The sequence below is a fragment of the Monodelphis domestica genome, chromosome 4 (assembly GCF_027887165.1).
Source record: "Monodelphis domestica isolate mMonDom1 chromosome 4, mMonDom1.pri, whole genome shotgun sequence".
Taxonomy (NCBI): Eukaryota; Metazoa; Chordata; class Mammalia; order Didelphimorphia; family Didelphidae; genus Monodelphis; species Monodelphis domestica.
The window spans coordinates 405,267,939-405,286,875 of record NC_077230.1 but is presented as its reverse complement, the minus strand read 5'-3'; the positions used below and the strand labels follow the sequence as shown (position 1 = coordinate 405,286,875).

The window sequence follows — 18,937 nt, the reverse complement described above, 5'->3', positions numbered from 1 at the left end:
CTTTGACATATAATTAACTTTTTAATTTTCTTTGTCCCAAATTTCCCTCCTTAAGGCAAAAGCCAGAAGAATTTTCCTTTTAGCATTTGCCCTCAAGAAGCTTACAATCTAAAATAAAAAAAGCCATGAATATCTGAAAAAATAAATTTGTTTTTTCTACTTTTAAATTTGCTTTCTTAACATAGTCAACATTTTAGACTGTAAATAACATGAGTTTACAATCTGATAGGCAATCATCATTTTTGTTTTGCATTTGAATGCTAATTTGTTTTTTTAATTGAGAATTACTAAGTTCAGAATACATTGACAATATTTTAATTAAATAAAATCATCCATCCCTAAGACCCCCTTTTCCCTTTGTTTCTTTTTTTAAACTGGTACGGATCAGGGGTGAATGAGCCAGAGACAGAAGAAGCTACACTGATGGTATAACATGGCCAGGAAGGGTGGAAACTAGTCATACCTACACTGTGCTTATGCACCCACTGAGCCAAGAAACAACTCTTCATTTTAGGGGCTCCTGTTCAAAGAAATAGGGAGCGAGAGATGGAAAAGCCCATCATCACCTAATGCATCTCACATTTTGTGAAGAACACGTCTCTCTGGGGCTGAGGGAAGGCTTCTCAATATAAAATAGTCTGTAGATATAAGAGTCAAGGGAAATTGTGAAGGAACAAGAGAATTGAAGGCTAAAAAAGGCCTGGTAGAAACAAAGGGAAGCTGCTAAATAGCTGGGGAAGACAAAGCATGAGGCTGGTGGGAGCAAATATTGTGAGTGCATCACCAAAGGGAGTCTTTGGCTCTGACTCTGGTGTAACCAAAGGGTCAAATGTACACATTTGTTACACACCAGGCCAGAGAGATTTCAGGTAAATAAGAAGGGATCTTGACCCCTATGGAAGCTTGAAAAAGACTTCTCTATGGATACCTAAAGCATGGGTTCTTGAACCTGTATGTGTCATAGTCCCCTCTAGTAGTCTAGGCTAGCCTGGGCTCAGAATGATTTCTTTAAATGCATAAACAAAACACATAGGATTACCAAGGAAACAAGTGATACAGAAATACAGTGATCAAAATTTTTAAAAATAGTTCATGGACTACAGGTTCTTTATTTACCCCCCGCCCCATTACATGTAAAAACAGTTTCCAACATTTTTCAAATGTATTTCGACACATACCCTCTCTTATCAAGCCATCTATTCAAGATTAAAGGAGGGAAAAAAAAGGAATTACCCCAAACTGACCCATCCCAGCTACCTTTGGGAGGGCAGGCAATATAGTGTAAACACATAACAGCTCTTTTCCTTCCCTCCTTGCTCCCACTCCTCTCCAAAGACAAGAGGGACATGCATCATGCATTCTCTTAGCTATTTATCCAAGCTCTCATCTGATCATGATCCTTACAGTTATTTTTCTACCTGACACTAAATTGAATGCCTTAATCATACATTTTCCTTTTTATTTGGTTTCCCCAACATTTGCTGGTAGACCAAAAACAAAAATAATAAGAGAGCATTTTGTGTTTTACAAAGTGTTCACAGCAACATTGTGGAGGTGGGTAAGTGCACAAAGCATTATCAACCATATATACCAGATTAGGATGCTGTGACACAGGAAGTGACAGCTGTGGTCACACAACCAGGAAATAAATGCTGAATCAGAATTTGAACTCAGATCCCCTTGACTATTATGTCAAGCTACTATGACTACATTGCCTGTGAAAATCACAGGTACCTCTTTAAATATATGACATAAACTGTCTAAGTAGCCACCCTAAGACTTTCATTTTTTAGTGTTTTTGAAAAGACTTGGGTGTTTCTTCTTTAAAGGGCCCCCTTTCCTGTCTCTCAACTCACTTTGGGACAACAATCAGGAATCTCTGACCATGAGAAAATTAATTTTGCAAACTATAGTCTTTCTGGTCCTGTACTTATAATCTGAGATGTGAAACTGAACTGATGACAACAAAATTGTAGGATTCAGCATCCTTGGATATTTCAGTAGTTTGAGGAAACATGGGAAGAAAACGTGGTCTTGCTTGGCGGCTAACATGTAGATAAACATCTGGTACCAAAGATATTTTTGAATGTAACATTTAACTGCCTTAACAGATCTGAAAAAAAGTGTTGACAGAATGTTGACTGACTTAAAAATAGATGCTTATTTTTCCAAAGGCAATGGCTGGTTGACTGGGTCATGTTTCTCGACAACCCTAAACCTACAGTTAATGGAACCCCCATTTATGGAGGAGAGCAGACTACCCAGTGGGTAGCCTTTTTGGTTGTTCCCATTTCTATATTTAATCCTAACTGACAGAATGAGGGTCTTAGACTACTATATTAAGAAAATCATAGATAATTCATCTTATTTTTAAACAACTTACCCTTTGTGTAACAAACAAGGGATTATTATAAAATCAGATTTAGCAACAGACTCCCCAAAGAGCATTGGCTTCTTCCTTCTGTGGTGTGAATTTACCTGCCTCTGTTCTTCTGAGTCTGAACCAAACGCAGAAGAATATTAAGCAGGGTAATTGAGGTACCGCATACTAGAGGTGAAGGGTCTGAATTAAGACTGTCACTGTTAGATGTGGTCAGGACCCTAGGGGTCACCTCCTATGGGCCAGGCACTCCACTAGGAGGCCCTGGGATACAAAGCAAAAAAAAAAAAGACCAGTCTCTGCTTGAAAGAGCTCGTAGAGAATCAATCCCCAATAAATACAAAGTAGTTAAATTATGAGGTAGTGAAGGAGGAAGCCCTTACAGCTGGGAGGAGAGAATCAGGAAAGGGTCATCTTTAGCACAGTATCACTGGTCACTGAACTATCAGAAAAGACCTGCTGTAGGTGGAAAAGACAGATGTAAGGGATTCAGAGACTTGAGAAATGATGCTTAGGAACTGATGCAAAGAGAAACAAGCTGAACCAAGAACCCAATAGAGCACAGAGAAAAAGGTTGCTAAAAGGAAGGCTGAATTCTGAATAATAGAAAACCCAATAAAGATCCCAGAAAAGAAGTCATGAAACGTAGCTCATCGCTCTGGCAGCAACAGCATAAAGAGGCTACCAGCAGTGGGTGCTATGTCTGCTGTCAATCTAATCAGATGTTTTTACTTAAATTATTTTTCTTTGTTATAAGGCATAGTTCCATGGGAAGGGAACATGGAAGGAAGAAGCTTTACCTGCACACTGACTTAAGGCCAGTTCAAATAAAAGTGCACAAGTTAAAAGGGAAAAAGGACAAAAGGAAGGACACACGACATAAATACAAAATTCTGTCTGGCCCGGGGGTGCAGCAAGGAAAAACCCCTGAATGAAGCACATCCTGCCTGGAAGAGGCTTGCTGTGAGGACCACTATCCCAAAGCAGAAGGAACTGCCCGGAGGGGCAAGGCCCCACTCCCTGGACATCTTCAAGCAAAGGCTGGACAAGCATGGGTCAGGGCTGGTAGGGGTATCCAGCAGGCCCCTTCATAAAGTCTGGGATTCTGGGATTTGGGCCATAGGAGAGCCACTTTCCCATACTGATGTTTTGACTTAAATGTTTCTCTTGTTTCAGATTTGATTATCCTGTGGTCTGAAATAAGACTTGGCTAATTGGGTTGTTTCATGTTTAAGAAAAGCATTTTTCAAGTTGTGAAAAATGTGCTGCTCATGGATCACTGCCTCTGGCAGAAAACAACATAACCAATGGTTCATTTTCCAAGTCAGAGTGCCAGGACGAGGTGTAGGATGGGACAGGAACAGGAGTCAGTGCTATTGTGCAAGCGCTAGCCTTTCCCTCACTCGTCGTGGGAAATGAGAACGTTAGAAGGTAGCTAACCCTCATGTCACTGCTGAATTTGGCCAAACTCTAATGAAGAAGCAGAAGAGACCGCAGAGAGAGTGCCCTAGAAGTTCTGTTTTCAAGGGCTGCTCACTGGCTGAGCATCTCTGGAGGGAGGCTTTGGGAAATTACTCTATGCCCTAGAATCCAAGAGGCAAGATTGTCCCCAGCAAGGGAAACACCCCGACCTGTCAGCTGGGGGGCTAAAGAGAGACAGGCATGGTGCTCAGGCCAGTGACGTCTACTGAACCATACACGATGGGAGCCAGACATCTTGAGATAGTTCCTGGTATCTGGGTGTTTTACCATCATAATCTGGCTTGCTCTGTCTGGTCCCAGGATGTAGCACCGGGAGGATTCATGGATAGATCGCATCCTGCCTGGTGCCCTCCAATTAGTGTTAGCCAGTCCTCCTCCACAGGGACAGTCAGGAAAATTTCTCTAGGGGTGAAGAAGAGAAAACTGAAGCAACACAAAAACAATAACAAAAACCCAACAAAGCTAGAAGAGATCTTATAAAAGATCTACAGAAAATGCTCCAAGGAAGAATCATGGAACTGGTGCTCGAAAGGACCTCAAGGCCATCTAGTCCAATATCTACACCAAAGGAGTCCCAATTCTTCCATGCCCAACAAGCTTCTGCCACTTCACCTGGGGACAGCTCCACCTGTTAGCCACTCTTTCTTGACCTTGTGCCTAAAAAACACCCTTCTCCCCCCTGCCCTGGTTCTGCCATGCTGGCACCAAAAGAACAAGTCTGATCCTTGCTCCACATGACAGTCCCTCCTATTCTTGAGGACAGAACCCCACCCCCCAGTCTTCTACAGGCTAAATATTCCCAGCTGATGGATCAATTCCCATATGACCCAGATGCACTGTCCATCACCATCCTGGCTGCCCATTTCTGGACACTCCAGCTTATGAATGGCCTTCTTAAACTGTGGTACCCAGAACCAAACACAAATCCCATGTGAGGATAGCTTCTGACAAGGGCAGAGGAAAGTAGGACTCAAGCTCCCTATTCCTGGATGCTAGATCTCTTTTTTGGTTTGGTTTTGCTAAACCTTTCCCTTTTGGCTTAGCATTGTAACAAAGTACAGTAATTGTAACAAAGCAATAAGGGCTGGGCATTTGGGGAAATGTGACTTGGCCAGGGTCACAGAGCTAGGAAGTGTCTGAGGCCACATTTGAACCCAGGACCTCCCATCTCTAAGCCTGGCTCTCAATCCACTGAGCCACCCAGCTGCCCCTAGACCTCTCTTACTTATTTTACAGGCATTTTGGTCCACCAATCACATGGTCCACTAAGTCCCACAGATCTATTTCAGAACTGCTATTTAACCATGACTTACTTGTACCAAGAGTAAGATTTCAATATTTATCCCTATTAAAATTCTCATTTTAGTGGATTCAATCCAATGCTCAAACTTGCCAAGATCCTTTTGGATGTTGGCTATAATTCAGTGTTTGCTCTCGCTCCTAGTCATATATCATCTGCAAATATGAAGAACATTCCAACTTAGCCTTTCCCCAAGCCACTGATAACACAGCATAAGATCCCAGCACAGATCCCTGAGGTACTCCACTGGAGACTTCCTGCCTCATTGACACCAAACCTCTTTGTTCACACCACCCAAATAGGTCTGAATGACCTAAATCTGTCTTATTTAGCTTTTCCCGCTCTGTCTTCTCCATGGCAACAGCAGAGACATGACAGCAAAATCTCTCCCCAAAACCTGGGGAGTCGATGGTGCTGGCGCTCCCCTCACCTGCCAGCTGAGCTAGATGTGGCACAACCTGCCCTTGACCAGGCCTTGCTGGCTCTCCATGATGACAGCTTCCCTTTCTAGGGGTTTTACAGGCCTCTGCGTAATGTCCTTCTAGAATATTTCCGAGGACTTGAAGTCAAATACATTGGCCTTCAGTTTATACTCTGTTCTCTTCTATTCCTTCTTCTTTTTAAATTCTGGGGCATTACTTGCCCTTTATCAGTCTTATGGCATCTCTCTCATTTTCCATTATCTTTCCAACATCAGTGACAGGCTCAGATGTCACATCTGACAGTTCTTCTGGTTGCCAAAGATATAGTTCCACCTGGGTCAGGAGACTTCAATTTATCTCTTACCAGCTTCTGAACTCTCTTGGGGACAAATGTAGCTAAGCCATTTTCAATGGCAGAGAAAATGGAAGCAAAATTAGAATTGAGAAACTCTACCTTCTTGGTCACCAGTTATCGTCATTTCATCCACCCCTATTTGAGGGTTCCATCCCTTCACCGATCCTTTATTTCTCTCCACAACAAAGCTAGCTAAACCCTCTTGGTTTTCTTTTATGTCTCTTGCCAACCTCAACTCATTCTTGGGCTGGGCCTTCCTGACACTATCTTTATCAGACTGAGATACCTTCTATATTCTTCCTGTTACCTGCCTTTGCTTCCAAACCAAGGTCATTTAAGCTCTCTAATGCATCCACATTTGTCTCTTCATAGAAATCCCACTTTCCATCCTTGTTATAACTGCTTTTTTTTATCTTCAGAATTTCATTCTTGATAATCTGATCCTTCTAGAGCATCTTCCATTCTAGCAACGTTTTATTAGTTCACGATATTCAACTGATCTTTCATCTAATCCCTCTGAAATGACCTTTTCCAAAATCTAGGATATGTGTAGACTATGCTTGGATTCCCTCATCTATCATTAACTCAAGGAATGATCACTTTCGGGAACCAAAGTTCCCAGAAAGCAGTTCCTCACTGTTAGTAAGAATTAGATCCAGAATAAATTTCCCCTTATAGGTACCTTCCATCTTTTTAAGGATAAAATGATTACTAAGGCACATCAAAAAGTTCTTAGCTGCTCTGCTTTTGGCTTGGAGCTCCAGCAGCTGTCTAGGAACTAAGGTCTCCCATCAATATTATAATAAGCTTTCTGCCAGGATTGGGAACTTTTCCCATACACCTCAGCTATTTCCTTTTTCTGTCCGAGTAGATTGTGGTGTACTTCAAAGTCAAAATGATTTGTTTTTCTCACCATTAACCTGCAACCAATTGCTTCGTCAGGCTTCTCCCTCTGGCTCCTAAATTCCTTACTCAGAGCATACCTTCATTCTATTCAGGGCGATGACTCCCCTCTCCTTTTCTCTACCATATTTCATTGGAATAAGGAAAGTTGAGAGCAACAGAATTAACACTTTGGAATTGTAGTGCTAAAGACTTCTGAGAGTCCCTTGACAAAGAAGATCAAATTACTCAGTACTTAAGGAATCAGACTATTCAATGGAAGGTCAAATTGGGCCACATAATGACAAGATAGGACTCACTGGAAAAGACTGATGTGGAGGAAGAATGAAGGCAAAAAGAGATGGGGATGGCAGATGGATGGTATCATCACAGAAGGGATAAACAAAACTTGGACAGACTTCAAGAGATAGAGGAGGATGGAAGGCCTGGTGTGCTATGGTCCATGGGGGTCATGAAAAGTCTGACACAACTGAACAACTAAATAACAATATACCTCTCCAGAACTGTCACCCAGTCAGAGACTTCATCTCAGCAAGCCTCCAGGATAACGATAAAGTCAAATTTACCTCCTTCCCATTAGGGTAGGGTCTCAGGCCCCACTTGCTTGTTGCCTATACTCTAGATATTTGTGTTGTCAGAAGTGAATTTCTCTCTCTCCAGTGTCACTTTTTTTATGTCATCTCCAAGTGGCCTGGCATAGATGAGACTCAGAAAAAGGAAGTTAAAGAAACTACAAACTAAAGGGATAGGAAACGATGATTCCATAGGCACTGCCCCCATGGCAGCCCAGGCAAATTAAGAAACTATGATTGGTTCCTGAGATGTGGCATGTGAGAATTAGTGGGTAGAGAAAAACACTTTTAAGTTCAGACCAGGAGGAAGCCAGGGTCTTTGGTGTGGGTGTGAAGGAACAGTGTAGCTAGAGGCCCATAATGGCAACAATAGATTAGAAAGGTTATGTGCCTCTCTACCTCTGTCCTACTTTTTCCTCTCTTTACTACTACTACTACTACTACTTTTGATTTAATAAAGTTATTAAACTATAACCAGTCTCATAATTTTAAATATTACAATGTGGAGTCATTGGAGGTCATGGGTTTTCTAAGAGGCTCCTTTCTTAAATTCTGCCCTCTATGAACTGCATTTATCAATAGCTATTGATCACCTCTCTCTCTCCCTCTCTCTCTCTCTCTCTCTCTCTCTCTCTCTCACACACACACACACACACACACACAAATAATACCTTTTTATAGCCAGCTAAAACAAAAACAGGAATAGAAGAGTTAAAAGCCTAGCTAGCTTGGGATCACACAGAGAATTTGTTCCATATTTTTCTCTATCTTGCATTCCATAGAACAAGGTATAGGAGATGTACTAGTTATTCTTCCCATTCAACTTTTTAGGCTCTTGGGGCATCTAGGAAGCACAATGGATATACAGCACCAGGCTGAGAATCAGGAGGATGAGGGTTAAATCTGACCTCGGATACCTCTTCACTATGTGGCCCTGGGTAAGTTACTTAACCCCATTTGCCTAAGCCCTTGCCCTTCTGTCTTGTTCTTTCTAAAACAGAAAGTAAGGGTTTTAAGGAGAAAAAAATAAAATTTTTAAATTAAAAAAATAAGGCTCTCCTTCCCAAAAGTACTGTGTTTTGCAACAAAATTTCAATGGCAAACGACAATGCTACTGTCTTCATCACAAATCAATGGGCAAGTTGCTGTACAGGCCTACAGATACCATATTTATTACCCAGCTCATGTACAAGTTTTACTAGATGGTGGTAAAAAAAAAATTTCTTATCAACCTCCCAGAGAGACATGTATATTCTATATAACACTGTACCCTTTGCCTCCATGTCTAACCTAATGTCAACTGAGACAATCAATGGCCCATTAAACCTGATTCATAACAGGCTTTGCTACCATTATTCCTTTCCAGACCATTATTCCTTTCCAGAAGAAAATTAACCATATAACCTGTGGGTTCTGTTGGATCATCAAAGTAGCTCTAGGAATCTAGTGACCCCGAATACAATCGACACTACCAACCCTCTTCAGGCAGAGGAGCTTGACAGGAAAGGCAGGACGGAAAGAAGGTCTTCTCTGATAGACATGTTTGTAGACAGAAGATTGTAAAAGGTAGAAAACACTGAATCCTGGGAACTCATTTTCTGAAATAGACAAACTTGCCTCAAGGGATAGTCAACAATCACTCTCATCATGTCATTTAGGAGGAAGACTCACCAGCACTCCTGCCTAAGGCTGATAAAACTCTTTAGTTATAGACTTTCTTTCTCACACACACTCATCCCTCCCCCCTCCCAAGAATATTCTTTCTGGAAGACCAACTGGGACTCTGAGCCCCAAGCAACGACCACCCTATTAAACAGAAAAGATTCATATTCACAATTCCCTGCAGATTTAAGTGTTATCCCATTGTAAGTACTGGGAATACATCTGTTCAAACCACCTACCAGATTTCTTATAATTCAAATTGGGGAAAACTGCCAGCAGTTTAGGTCACAGCCAACCTATCAATAGTACAGAGCCACCCACCTAAAGGGCAGACAAAAGCCTGCCTCTGGATGTATTACCATATACATCCCACTTGCCCAGGATCTTCCAGGACTCATTCAAGATAAATAAGAATCATCTCCAAAGTGGGTCTGAGGACCTCAACTTCTTTTCCCAATCATAAATTGAGAAGGAAGAAGATATATGCAAATGATGTCTCTGTAGTGTTATCTTTCTGAATTATTATTTGGAAATGGAATTACTTTTCAGGAAAATGAGTTCCAAAAGGCTTACAATCAAGCAATAAGCAGAATAAAGTGTCCCCTGTTCCCATTCCTGCTAAAGGCCTAACACAACAGCTTGGGGGCTAGGACAATCAGTATTGCCCAGAGTGTGCCATACTTAGAAAAGGAATAATCAGAGAAGTCTAGACATCTCCTTACAGGAGTAGACTGGACAGGTCTCTTTGACCACTAAGCTTAAGTAGCTTAGAAAATCACTCCAAGGGGGCTGCTAGGTACCTCAATGGATAGAGAACCAGACCTGGAGATGGGAGGTCTGGGGTTCAAAATCTTGCCTCACACACTTCTTAGCTGTATGGGTAAATCACTTACACCCTATTGCGGGGTCTTTACCATTCTTCTGTCTTTGAACCAATTCAGAGTGCTGATTCTAAGAAAGAAGGTAAAGGTTTAACATAGAAAGAAAGAAGGAAAGAAGGAAAGAAGGAAGGAAAGAAGGAAAGAAGGAAAGAAGGAAAGAAGGAAAGAAGGAAAGAAGGAAAGAAGGAAAGAAGGAAAGAAGGAAAGAAGGAAAGAAGGAAAGAAGGAAAGAAAGAAAGAAAGAAAGAAAGAAAGAAAGAAAGAAAGAAAGAAAGAAAGAAAGAAAGAAAGAAAGAAAGAAAGAAAGAAAGAAAGAAAGAAAGAAAGAAAGAAAGAAAGAAAGAAAGAAAGAAAGAAAGGAGGGAGGGAGGGAGGGAGAGAAGGAGGGAGGGAGGGAGAGAAGGAGGGAGGGAGGGAGGGAAGGAGGGAAGGAAGGAAGGAAGGAAGGAAGGAAGGAAGGAAGGAAGGAAGGAAGGAAGGAAGGAAGGAAGGAAGGAAGGAAGGAAGGAAGGAAAAGAAACTGACTCCAAGTAAGTGGCTTAAAGGAAAAGGAAAGAGGAGGAGAAAGGCATAGAGTCCCAAGACCTCAAAGTAAGCGTCTAGACCAGAAATGAGTATGTTGGGGAGGCCTGGTCACAGACATGAAGACCAGGGACCCAGAACACTCCTTTTCTAGAACAGAGCTGCTTTGTCATTCATTCATACCCAAACTGAAGGGTTTTTTTTTTTAAACTCCTCTCCTAGAGAGCCTTTTATGGTGTAATTAAAAGAGGATAACAGCTAGATGATAAAGGGTAACTATAGCAACAAATTCTCCACCCCACCCACCGACCCCTGCAGCATAAGGGGCCCCCTTACTTAATCCATCTCCTCCTGGGGAGATAACAGAGATCCTAAGACTAGAAACACTGTAATTTAAGAGGAGAGTAAACATTTTCTCATGGAGCATGGGTATTGGGGCACTTCTGGTTCCCATCGAAAAGTTTTTCCTATACTCGATGTTTCCACTGTCATTAGCCCAGGATCTCCAGGCCCCAAGAGGTTTCAGAGTAAAAAGGCCATGTCAAACTGGGCCCCCCATCCCTGATTTCTGTGACTCCCAGGGTGCCAGCAATGGCAATGGGAGAAGAGGGCCCCTTCCCAGCTCACCCTCCCCAACCTCAAATGTGTTTCCAATTTTGTGTTTTGGCTGGGGCTCTTTCCCACCAATGGAGGCTGGTGAAGGGCCTCAGACTGCCTTGGCAGAACCACTAGCCCCTTGTTGCTGGGGTGCCAGCATGAGCCCGGCACACAAATGGAACACATGCTTGCTAAAATGGGGAGAGGAGCGCCTGAGTGACACATGGAAATTAATCTCAGCAGAGGAAGGACATCTTGAGGCTTCTTCCCAGAAAGAAGGGAGAGGGGAAAGTTCAGGAAATGGATCTAGTAGAGGTACACCAGCCCCCACAGCCAGTCCCTGCTTTAGCTTTCAATCTCAATGAATCCATCATACACACAGAAAATCCATCAACTTGCATCCAGATAACTGGAGTCTTTTCTGCAAATATTAAGGGCACCAGAGTTCTCTCTGGTGGTTCCCTGGAGTCTTAAGACTATAGAAATGGGAGTTTTATTCTATAGTGGGGGAATGTAAGCACACAAGGGGATACTCCATAGGACACTTCCCCTGCTCTCAGGTGAGGAAGGAGGACAAGGGAAAGGCTACGAGATTGGGGCTGAGCATCTTCGTCATCCAAAGAAGCAATCCAGCCAAGGCCTCTTCAAGACCCCCTTGTGTCACTCATCAGAGCCAGTGGCCTTAATCGGTGATTTTCAGCCCCACAGACTCAACCCCAGAGCTGCGCCTCTGCAGGCTTTCTCAGCCTCCCTCCAGGTTAGAAGTAAACAAGTCTTTCAGGATCAAGGACAGGCAATCTATCAAATTCACAGACTGTGGGCAGGGGATTTGAAGCACAGGTAAATAGCACAGAATTTATGAATAAAGACAGAATTAAGAACTATTTTACTCAATTTTTTTCCTCTGCAAATGGCATCTGTGAATTACAACTCTGTAAAAGTCTTGATACGTATTATTTCTGATTCTGTATTTGTTGACGGCTCTTTATAGGAAAATACAAGAAAATTACAGCTTTCAATTATTGTCAGTGTGGTATTCATTTCATTCACTAGCTCCTGGTGAGAGCCTGGCTACCAGAGTAGATGACTGGGTTTGGTAAAAATTATTGGGCACATATTCACAAACTGCAGGCACAAAAGCTCCATGAAAATAGAGGCAAATGATGCATGATAAGCTGCTGGGTAAACATGGCCTTCACAAACAAGGGCCATCAATACGCAGTCAATGCATCACAGATTGTGCATGCTCTTGGATTTCTATGGAAAATTTTGAAACCGTTTTATACCTCATGGAAACCTTACAGAGCCTCATAATCCTCTTTTCTCTGAACGTCCCTGGCACCTGGCTACCCTCCGGCTGCCCAGAGGCCACATGGGCCTTTGGCTCTGGAGGCAATGAAAGAAATGCTCTCTGGAGGTGTAAACTGTCAAGTACGAGGTGCGAGAAGAGCCTTACTCTAGCATGGAAGTCTCCACTGAAATCTGGGAAACACAGCCACAGAGAGGGATGTGCCTCCTCGGGGACATGCATTCCCAAAGCCTCAAGAGTTCATTTCTGTGGCAAGTCAGCACCAGGGGGCTGCCCTCCCTCACACTGCCCTGAGGAATGCCCCTGCTCAGGGTGGCACCTGGGAGGACTCCGGTGAGGCAAGGCTCAGTTTCTTGATGATACCGACAGAGAGAGGAGATACGCACTGAGTCCAGTGAAAAGCCGGCTCAAATGTAGGCCAATGAGCTCACTGCACGACAGCACACAGCGTCTAGAACCCTCTTCTCCTGCCTCCTGCTCAGTGCTCTGCCCGCTGCCTATCAGAGGCTAATAATTCCCACTGTCTGGGCTGCTTTGCTGTCTTCTCAGTCCTGGCCAGGAGCGGAGAGAGCTTCAACTGTTTCAAAGAGCTGCCCCACTTTTCAGTTTTTGAAATGTTACTCTCACCACCAGCATTTGAAACCTTGTCCCCAGCTCACAGGCAACAAGAATGTATGCGCAGTCCAATCCATGAAGGGCATTTAAGTGTACACTGTGAAGCTTTCACCCTTCTGACTTTCATTCCCAATTTTTAAAACCAAGAACCGTCCGTCGGCATTTCAGTCATTTATTATGCAACCTCTTAAAGTTTAAATTTATACTTCATTAAACACAAGAGCCTAAATTGGGTCACCCCGCAGTACAGTTTCCTGAGGGATATTACCAAGAAACAACAGAATGGAAAAACAGCAGCGGCCGCCATTTCCATACCTCCATGCACAAAGCCTTGTAGAGAACAATCAGACGGTCCCAGAAGATGGATCAAACTGGACTGGCTGTAGCCGATGGTATAGGGCTCTGCAATGAAAAAATTAAATCGAGATCAGGCCGGCTCCCAAGACAGGTTCAGGAGCAGTGGAATCCAGAGAACAAGAGGAGGGCAGCAACCAGCAGCCGACGGCAGGGCCAGCGGTGGGCTTTTCACAATGCTGAGCTCATCCTTCCCTACAGAATGGGCACAGGCTGCTAAGAGATGCTGCAATTCTCCTTGGCCCGCCTGCCGTGCCCGCCACAGTTCCTACAGAGGAAGCCATCTCCTTCCAGGGGGTCATTTCTGTTCCTTGCAGGCCGCTCCAGGACATTTAACTTTCCAGGAGCCAGGCCAGTGCCTTGAGGCTCTAAAGCAGTGGTTCCCAACCTTTCTAATGCCGTGACCCCCCAATACAGTTCCTCGTGTTGCAGTGACCCCAAACCAGAAAATTATTTTGGTGGCCACTTCATAACTGTGATGCTGCTTCAGTTATGATTCGGAATGTAAATACCTGATACGCACCATGTATTCTCATGGCTACAAATTGAGAGGTTGAGAACCGCCGCTCTGCATGGTGCTAAGGATATTCCTGCAAGGAACTGAAAGCATTCAGATGCTAGCCGCTCTCATGGAAATGAGTCCGCTGGGGCCTTGGAATGCTAGGGCCTCCTTGGGACTGTGGAACTCTCCACTGCTACAACCTCCAACCACACAGGTTTTTTTTCAATGCATACATGTTTGTCTACACAAGAAAGCTGGGCTGCCGCTATGTTGGGATGGGGTCCTGCATCAGGAAGGTCATGCTCCGATTCAGCCTGTGGATGATGGGGATGCTAAGATGTCTGGAGTAACTAGCAAGGCTTCGGGCTATGTGGCCCTGGCAGTAATTTCCAAAGAGTAAAAGGGTCTTGCCAAACTCCTTAAGCAGAATAAATGCACCATACGGACCATGGGGGGAGAGAGACTTCAGCTATTTATTCTTTTTTTTTACCCTTACCTTCTTACCGTTTGAACCCTTACACCTTACTAAGTATCAATTCTAAGGCAGAAGAAGAGCAAGGGGGGTTATTGCTGAGATATTGGGGTTAAGTGGCTTGCCCAGGGTCACACGGCTAGGAAGCATCTGAGACCACGTTTGAACCCAAGTCGTTCCCACTCCAGGCCTGGCTCTCAATCCACCGAGCCATCTAGCCACCCCCTTACCTACTTATTCTACACCTTCAGGGAATCAATTTGTTTTCAAACTTCCAAGCTATAAAGGACATTTCGGATTAAAATTCTGAGCAGAGGTGAGAGGTGCTACGTATGTAGGCTGCCCTTGGTAAACAGGTCTCATCCCTCTAAAAGAACCACCTTGGTTTTCCCCATCAACCCAGAAGGCCGGAGAGTGACTCGAGCTGTTGTTTCCACCACTAACCTCAGCCCAATGGCCTTCCCTGCCTTGTAGCTGTCATTTGCTTAGCCTTTTCCTTCACTGAGATTTAACCAGAATTCCCAGCTTTAGAGTGTTCGGGAAGCAAGGGCGTGTAGGAAAGTATTTTGACACCATGAGCCCCTGGTACCTGTGCAGGACGCTAAAGCCCAGGGACAGAAGAGCAGTGAGTCTGAACAAACAAGTCCATCCTGTGGCATTCAGAGCTCTCACGAGCAACAAGGGCTCGGGCCTGAGAGCTCCCACAGGGGAGGCATCGATGGGCAACACAATGTTGCCAAGACACTGAGCAAGGGTCTACGGGAACCTCTTCCCCAGCAGCCGCCAAGGAGCCAGCAGAGGGCTCTTGACGGGGCTGTGTCTGGCTCTGAGTCTCCCCTCTCTCCTTCCTCTGCCTCCTGCTCCAGGTTCACTCAACAGAAGAAACTTACCATTGGACAAGCTAAGCATTCCTGGGTCCCCCCCCCCCCATCCCAGCACACTTCGCTTGGAGCTCAGACACCCAGGTACCAGGCTAACCCCTATCACTGAAGCCAGCCCACGGGCTCTCCCTTACACAGACACACACACACACCATCCACACGACAACATCGACACGGCTCCGGGAGGACGCTTACCTTTAGTCTGCCTATCTGTGAAGCAGGCGGGTGGAAAACAGAAAATCCATGAAACCAATAATGCTTCCATCAGCTTTGTGCTCCGTTCAAACAACCCTCGAAGAACCTCACTCAGCAATGCCACGTACTCCAAACCTACAACTCGGGCTCCTTCTAACAAGGGCTTTATCAACCAAGAGAGCAACATCTTGACAAAAAAATATTTTGTGAACCTATTTAATTGGACAATTGGATTACCAAAAACACTCATCAGACTGAACTGCAAAGCTCAGTTTCATCAGAAACCATTTAATGGGAAAGAAGGCAACGTGAAATGCTATTCCCTAACCATTAGCGGCATCACCACCGCTCTTTTCAAAGGTGGGAGGAATTAAAGTTCAAGCCAAACACTGGCCAATTCACTTTCTTCTCTTCTAATTAATTACGTGTTCTATTCAGTTTTCCCAAATTTTAAAGTGAAGAAATGCAGAGCTGGCCCTTCCATACTCACTGATCCCCGACCTCACTACCTGTATGAAAACTGGAAAGGGGCAGTGGAGAATCATGTTTGAGGTTCTCTGTTTCTGAAGAAAGCCAAGAGAATTAAATTAAATCAGAGGGTGATAGAAGTGGATCTTGGGCATCATCACCTTCACTTTCAAGCTGACTTGCCTAAGGGCACAAAGGTGCTAAGCTTCAGAGAATGGATTTGAACCTGGGTCCTAGGTCCACTGTCCTCTTTCCATTGCTGCCAGATTAATAATGAGCTCTTCTCCTCAGTGGTGTCTAAGCTCTGGAATGACAGCTCCTAAAGAAAAGCGGGGAACTTGAAACTGATTCAGGAGAAGAATGACACTAAAGCTGGGTAATGAGAAAAGCTATTGGCCCCAACATAAGGGAGTCTAGAAATGCCCACAGTTCTTCAGCACATGGGAGACAATTACCCTGAAGAAAAGGCAAGGCCTCTTGTTTTGTTTCTAGAGGGAGGCCCGGCAAATTCAACAATTTGTTCTGCTTGACTATATATGTTTGTAACCGTTTATTTCTCTTGTTTTCTCAATGGCAGTGGGGAGAGAAATATGGAGGGATGAGAAAGAGGACTCAAACACAAAAATAAAACTGAATTTTTAAAATAAAGAAATGCTCTACTACAGAGGAAGGGAAAATCCAAGGCCAAACAAAAGGGCTGAAATGAGATTAGGAAGGATTTCAAAAAGAACTAGACTGCTAGGTTAAGTCCTAACAATGAGCTAGTAAGATTAAGCCCATTCTTTTCCTTAGAGCTGGTTAGAAAATAGGCCAGGTACTAAGCTTATTTTGTTCTGTGTGATCCTGGCCCACTAAAGGCCTGAAATCTTCTCTCTAACAGCCAAATTACTAGTGGATAATAACACCTTCCCATAAGCAGCACAATAATGGCAGAGGCGTGTTTCAACTCTGGAGGGAACAATCAACACACTTACATTTTGTCAAACACATTTTAATATCAAAAGTCCCTGGGATCAATTCATTTTTCATCCTATTACTCCGAGACAGAATAGAGCCAGAAATACTCAAAATAAAACATTTAATCAGCCCACCGCATGAATTAAATAGATGTCACAAATTTTCAAAGTCATTGTATTTTCCCCCTTCACTGAGGGGGTACAGAGAAGAAATCAGGTCTACTCTTTCTGAAAGACCTCTCAAAGAGGCCTACAAGGCTAGTTTGTCCCTTGGGATACACTGCTAGGTAATGAGGCTATGAATATCTGAGTTTGTACCCTGTCCTCCAAATTTGAAGGGATTTTCAGGGCAGGGTAGTGTAGAAAGCTAACTAGATAATTTTTTTTTTAAAAATTAAATATTTTAACATGGAACTAGGTATCAAGTGATAACATTTGCACAACCCAGTAGAATTTCTTGTCAGCTCTGGGAGGGGAAAGGAAAGAGGGAAGAGGGAAAGAAAAGGAATCATGGAAATAGGGGGAAATATTTTTAAATAAATAATCATCTTTAAAAATTAAATATTTTGCAAATTTAAACTAGTATTGCATTCTCTTTTGTACTTTCATACTCTGGGGCAGAAGATATATCCCTCAATACGTCAGATACAAAGTCTCTGTAGCATGGAGATGACCCAAGCTCCTCTAAAGCCACGGCCCACAGGGAGTGGCAGCTCTAGCAGGCCTTGCTCTCGCCAGATGGAAAGTCTTGGAGGGCAGCCTGGAGAGGGACCTGGATGGGCGCCAAGGACCATCTTACCCAAGTTGGAAGAGCTTGGCCACCAAGGGTCATGGGCTGAAGAATTCTTTTGGATTCTACAGTGGCTCTTAAAGATTTTATACTAAGGCTGCAAACAGATTTGCATCCGTGGAGGAAGGAATGTGCAATGATGAAGCTGCAGATTCCTCAAGCATACAGATAGATGTCTCATCTCCTCCTATACTGGGAGATCTCAAAGGGTAAAGGTGATATTTCTCTTTATATCTCTTCTGATGGGACCTTGCATATTATATATATTCCAGCAAAATATGCTGCATGGATTTTTTTTTTTAACTGTTATCTTCCAACTTAGAATCAGTACTTTGTTGGTTCCAAGGCAGAAGAGTAGTAAGGGCTCGGCATAGAGATTAAGTGACTCGCCCAGGGTCATACAGTTAGGAAGTGTCTAAGGCCACATTTGAACCCAGGACCTCCTGTCTCTGAGCCTGGCTTTCATTCCACTGAGCCACCCAGCTGCCCCCTGCATGAATTCTTAAAAAGCATTTAATGCTTCTTTTTTTCATTTAATGCTTTTTATATCTTCATCATCCCCCAAAAGAGAATCATTTTTATTAAGAATGTCAGATATCATCAATGGACCCTAAATTTTTAAAAAATTTACCTTGAAGATTCTCTAAGTATTTAAATAAAGTCTTTTAAAGATATGTTTGCATACTCCCTACTCTCTAATTCCCTCCCACCTAGGTCAAGCCATAGTTTTCCATCATCACATTCAACTTACCCAACCTATGCAAAGAAACAAAGGTTTCTGGCTAAGGCCAATCAGATGGAGGCCCTTAAGACTATGTCTCTAGAATCTCAGTTAAGGGTATATAACCTGTCCACACGTTGGCTCCTCTCTAACCTCATCCTTCTTGGGAAAGAAAATCAGCAACTTTGATCATAAATGATAGCAAACAAAAGAGACAAAACAAAGGAAAATATGATTTCCTTAAAAAAATATCTAAAAGTGAAAACATGGAAGATGGATTTCTACTACATCACTGAAAGGTAAGAATTGGGAAATGGGAGATGGGAGGTCGTAGGTTCAAATCTGGCCTCAGATACTTCCTAGCTGTGTGACCCTGGGCAAGTCACTTGACCCCCATTGCCTAGCCCTTACCACTCTTCTGCCTTGGAGCCAATACACAGTATTGACTCCAAGACAGAAGGTAAGGGTTTAAAAAAAAAAGAATTATAAAAGGAAATCCATTTAAATAGCTCAGGAAACAAACTGTCACCTTCTGAGTGCCAAAGTAGAGCATGACAATATGGGTTTTTTCAGAAATTTCATGCATACATTTTTGGAC

The 18,937-nt window shown here is 43.4% G+C and overlaps 1 protein-coding gene across 7 annotated transcripts in view; it reads right to left on the bottom strand.

Annotated features, from left to right (window-relative positions):
• Positions 1-18,937, bottom strand: part of ACOT7 (acyl-CoA thioesterase 7) — a 161,349-nt gene that overhangs the window by 66,180 nt on the left and 76,232 nt on the right. For 4 of the 7 annotated variants that reach the window (XM_056795922.1, XM_007492087.3, XM_007492089.3 and 1 more), the window contains exons 6-7: positions 15,405-15,419; positions 13,316-13,402 (exon numbers count right to left, since the gene is read on the bottom strand). In XM_056795922.1, coding sequence (XP_056651900.1) covers positions 13,316-13,402; positions 15,405-15,419 — 102 coding nt within the window. The remainder of the gene's footprint in view (positions 1-13,315; positions 13,403-15,404; positions 15,420-18,937) is intronic. The other 3 variants (XM_056795923.1, XM_007492088.3, XM_056795924.1) reach the window with 1 other exon arrangement.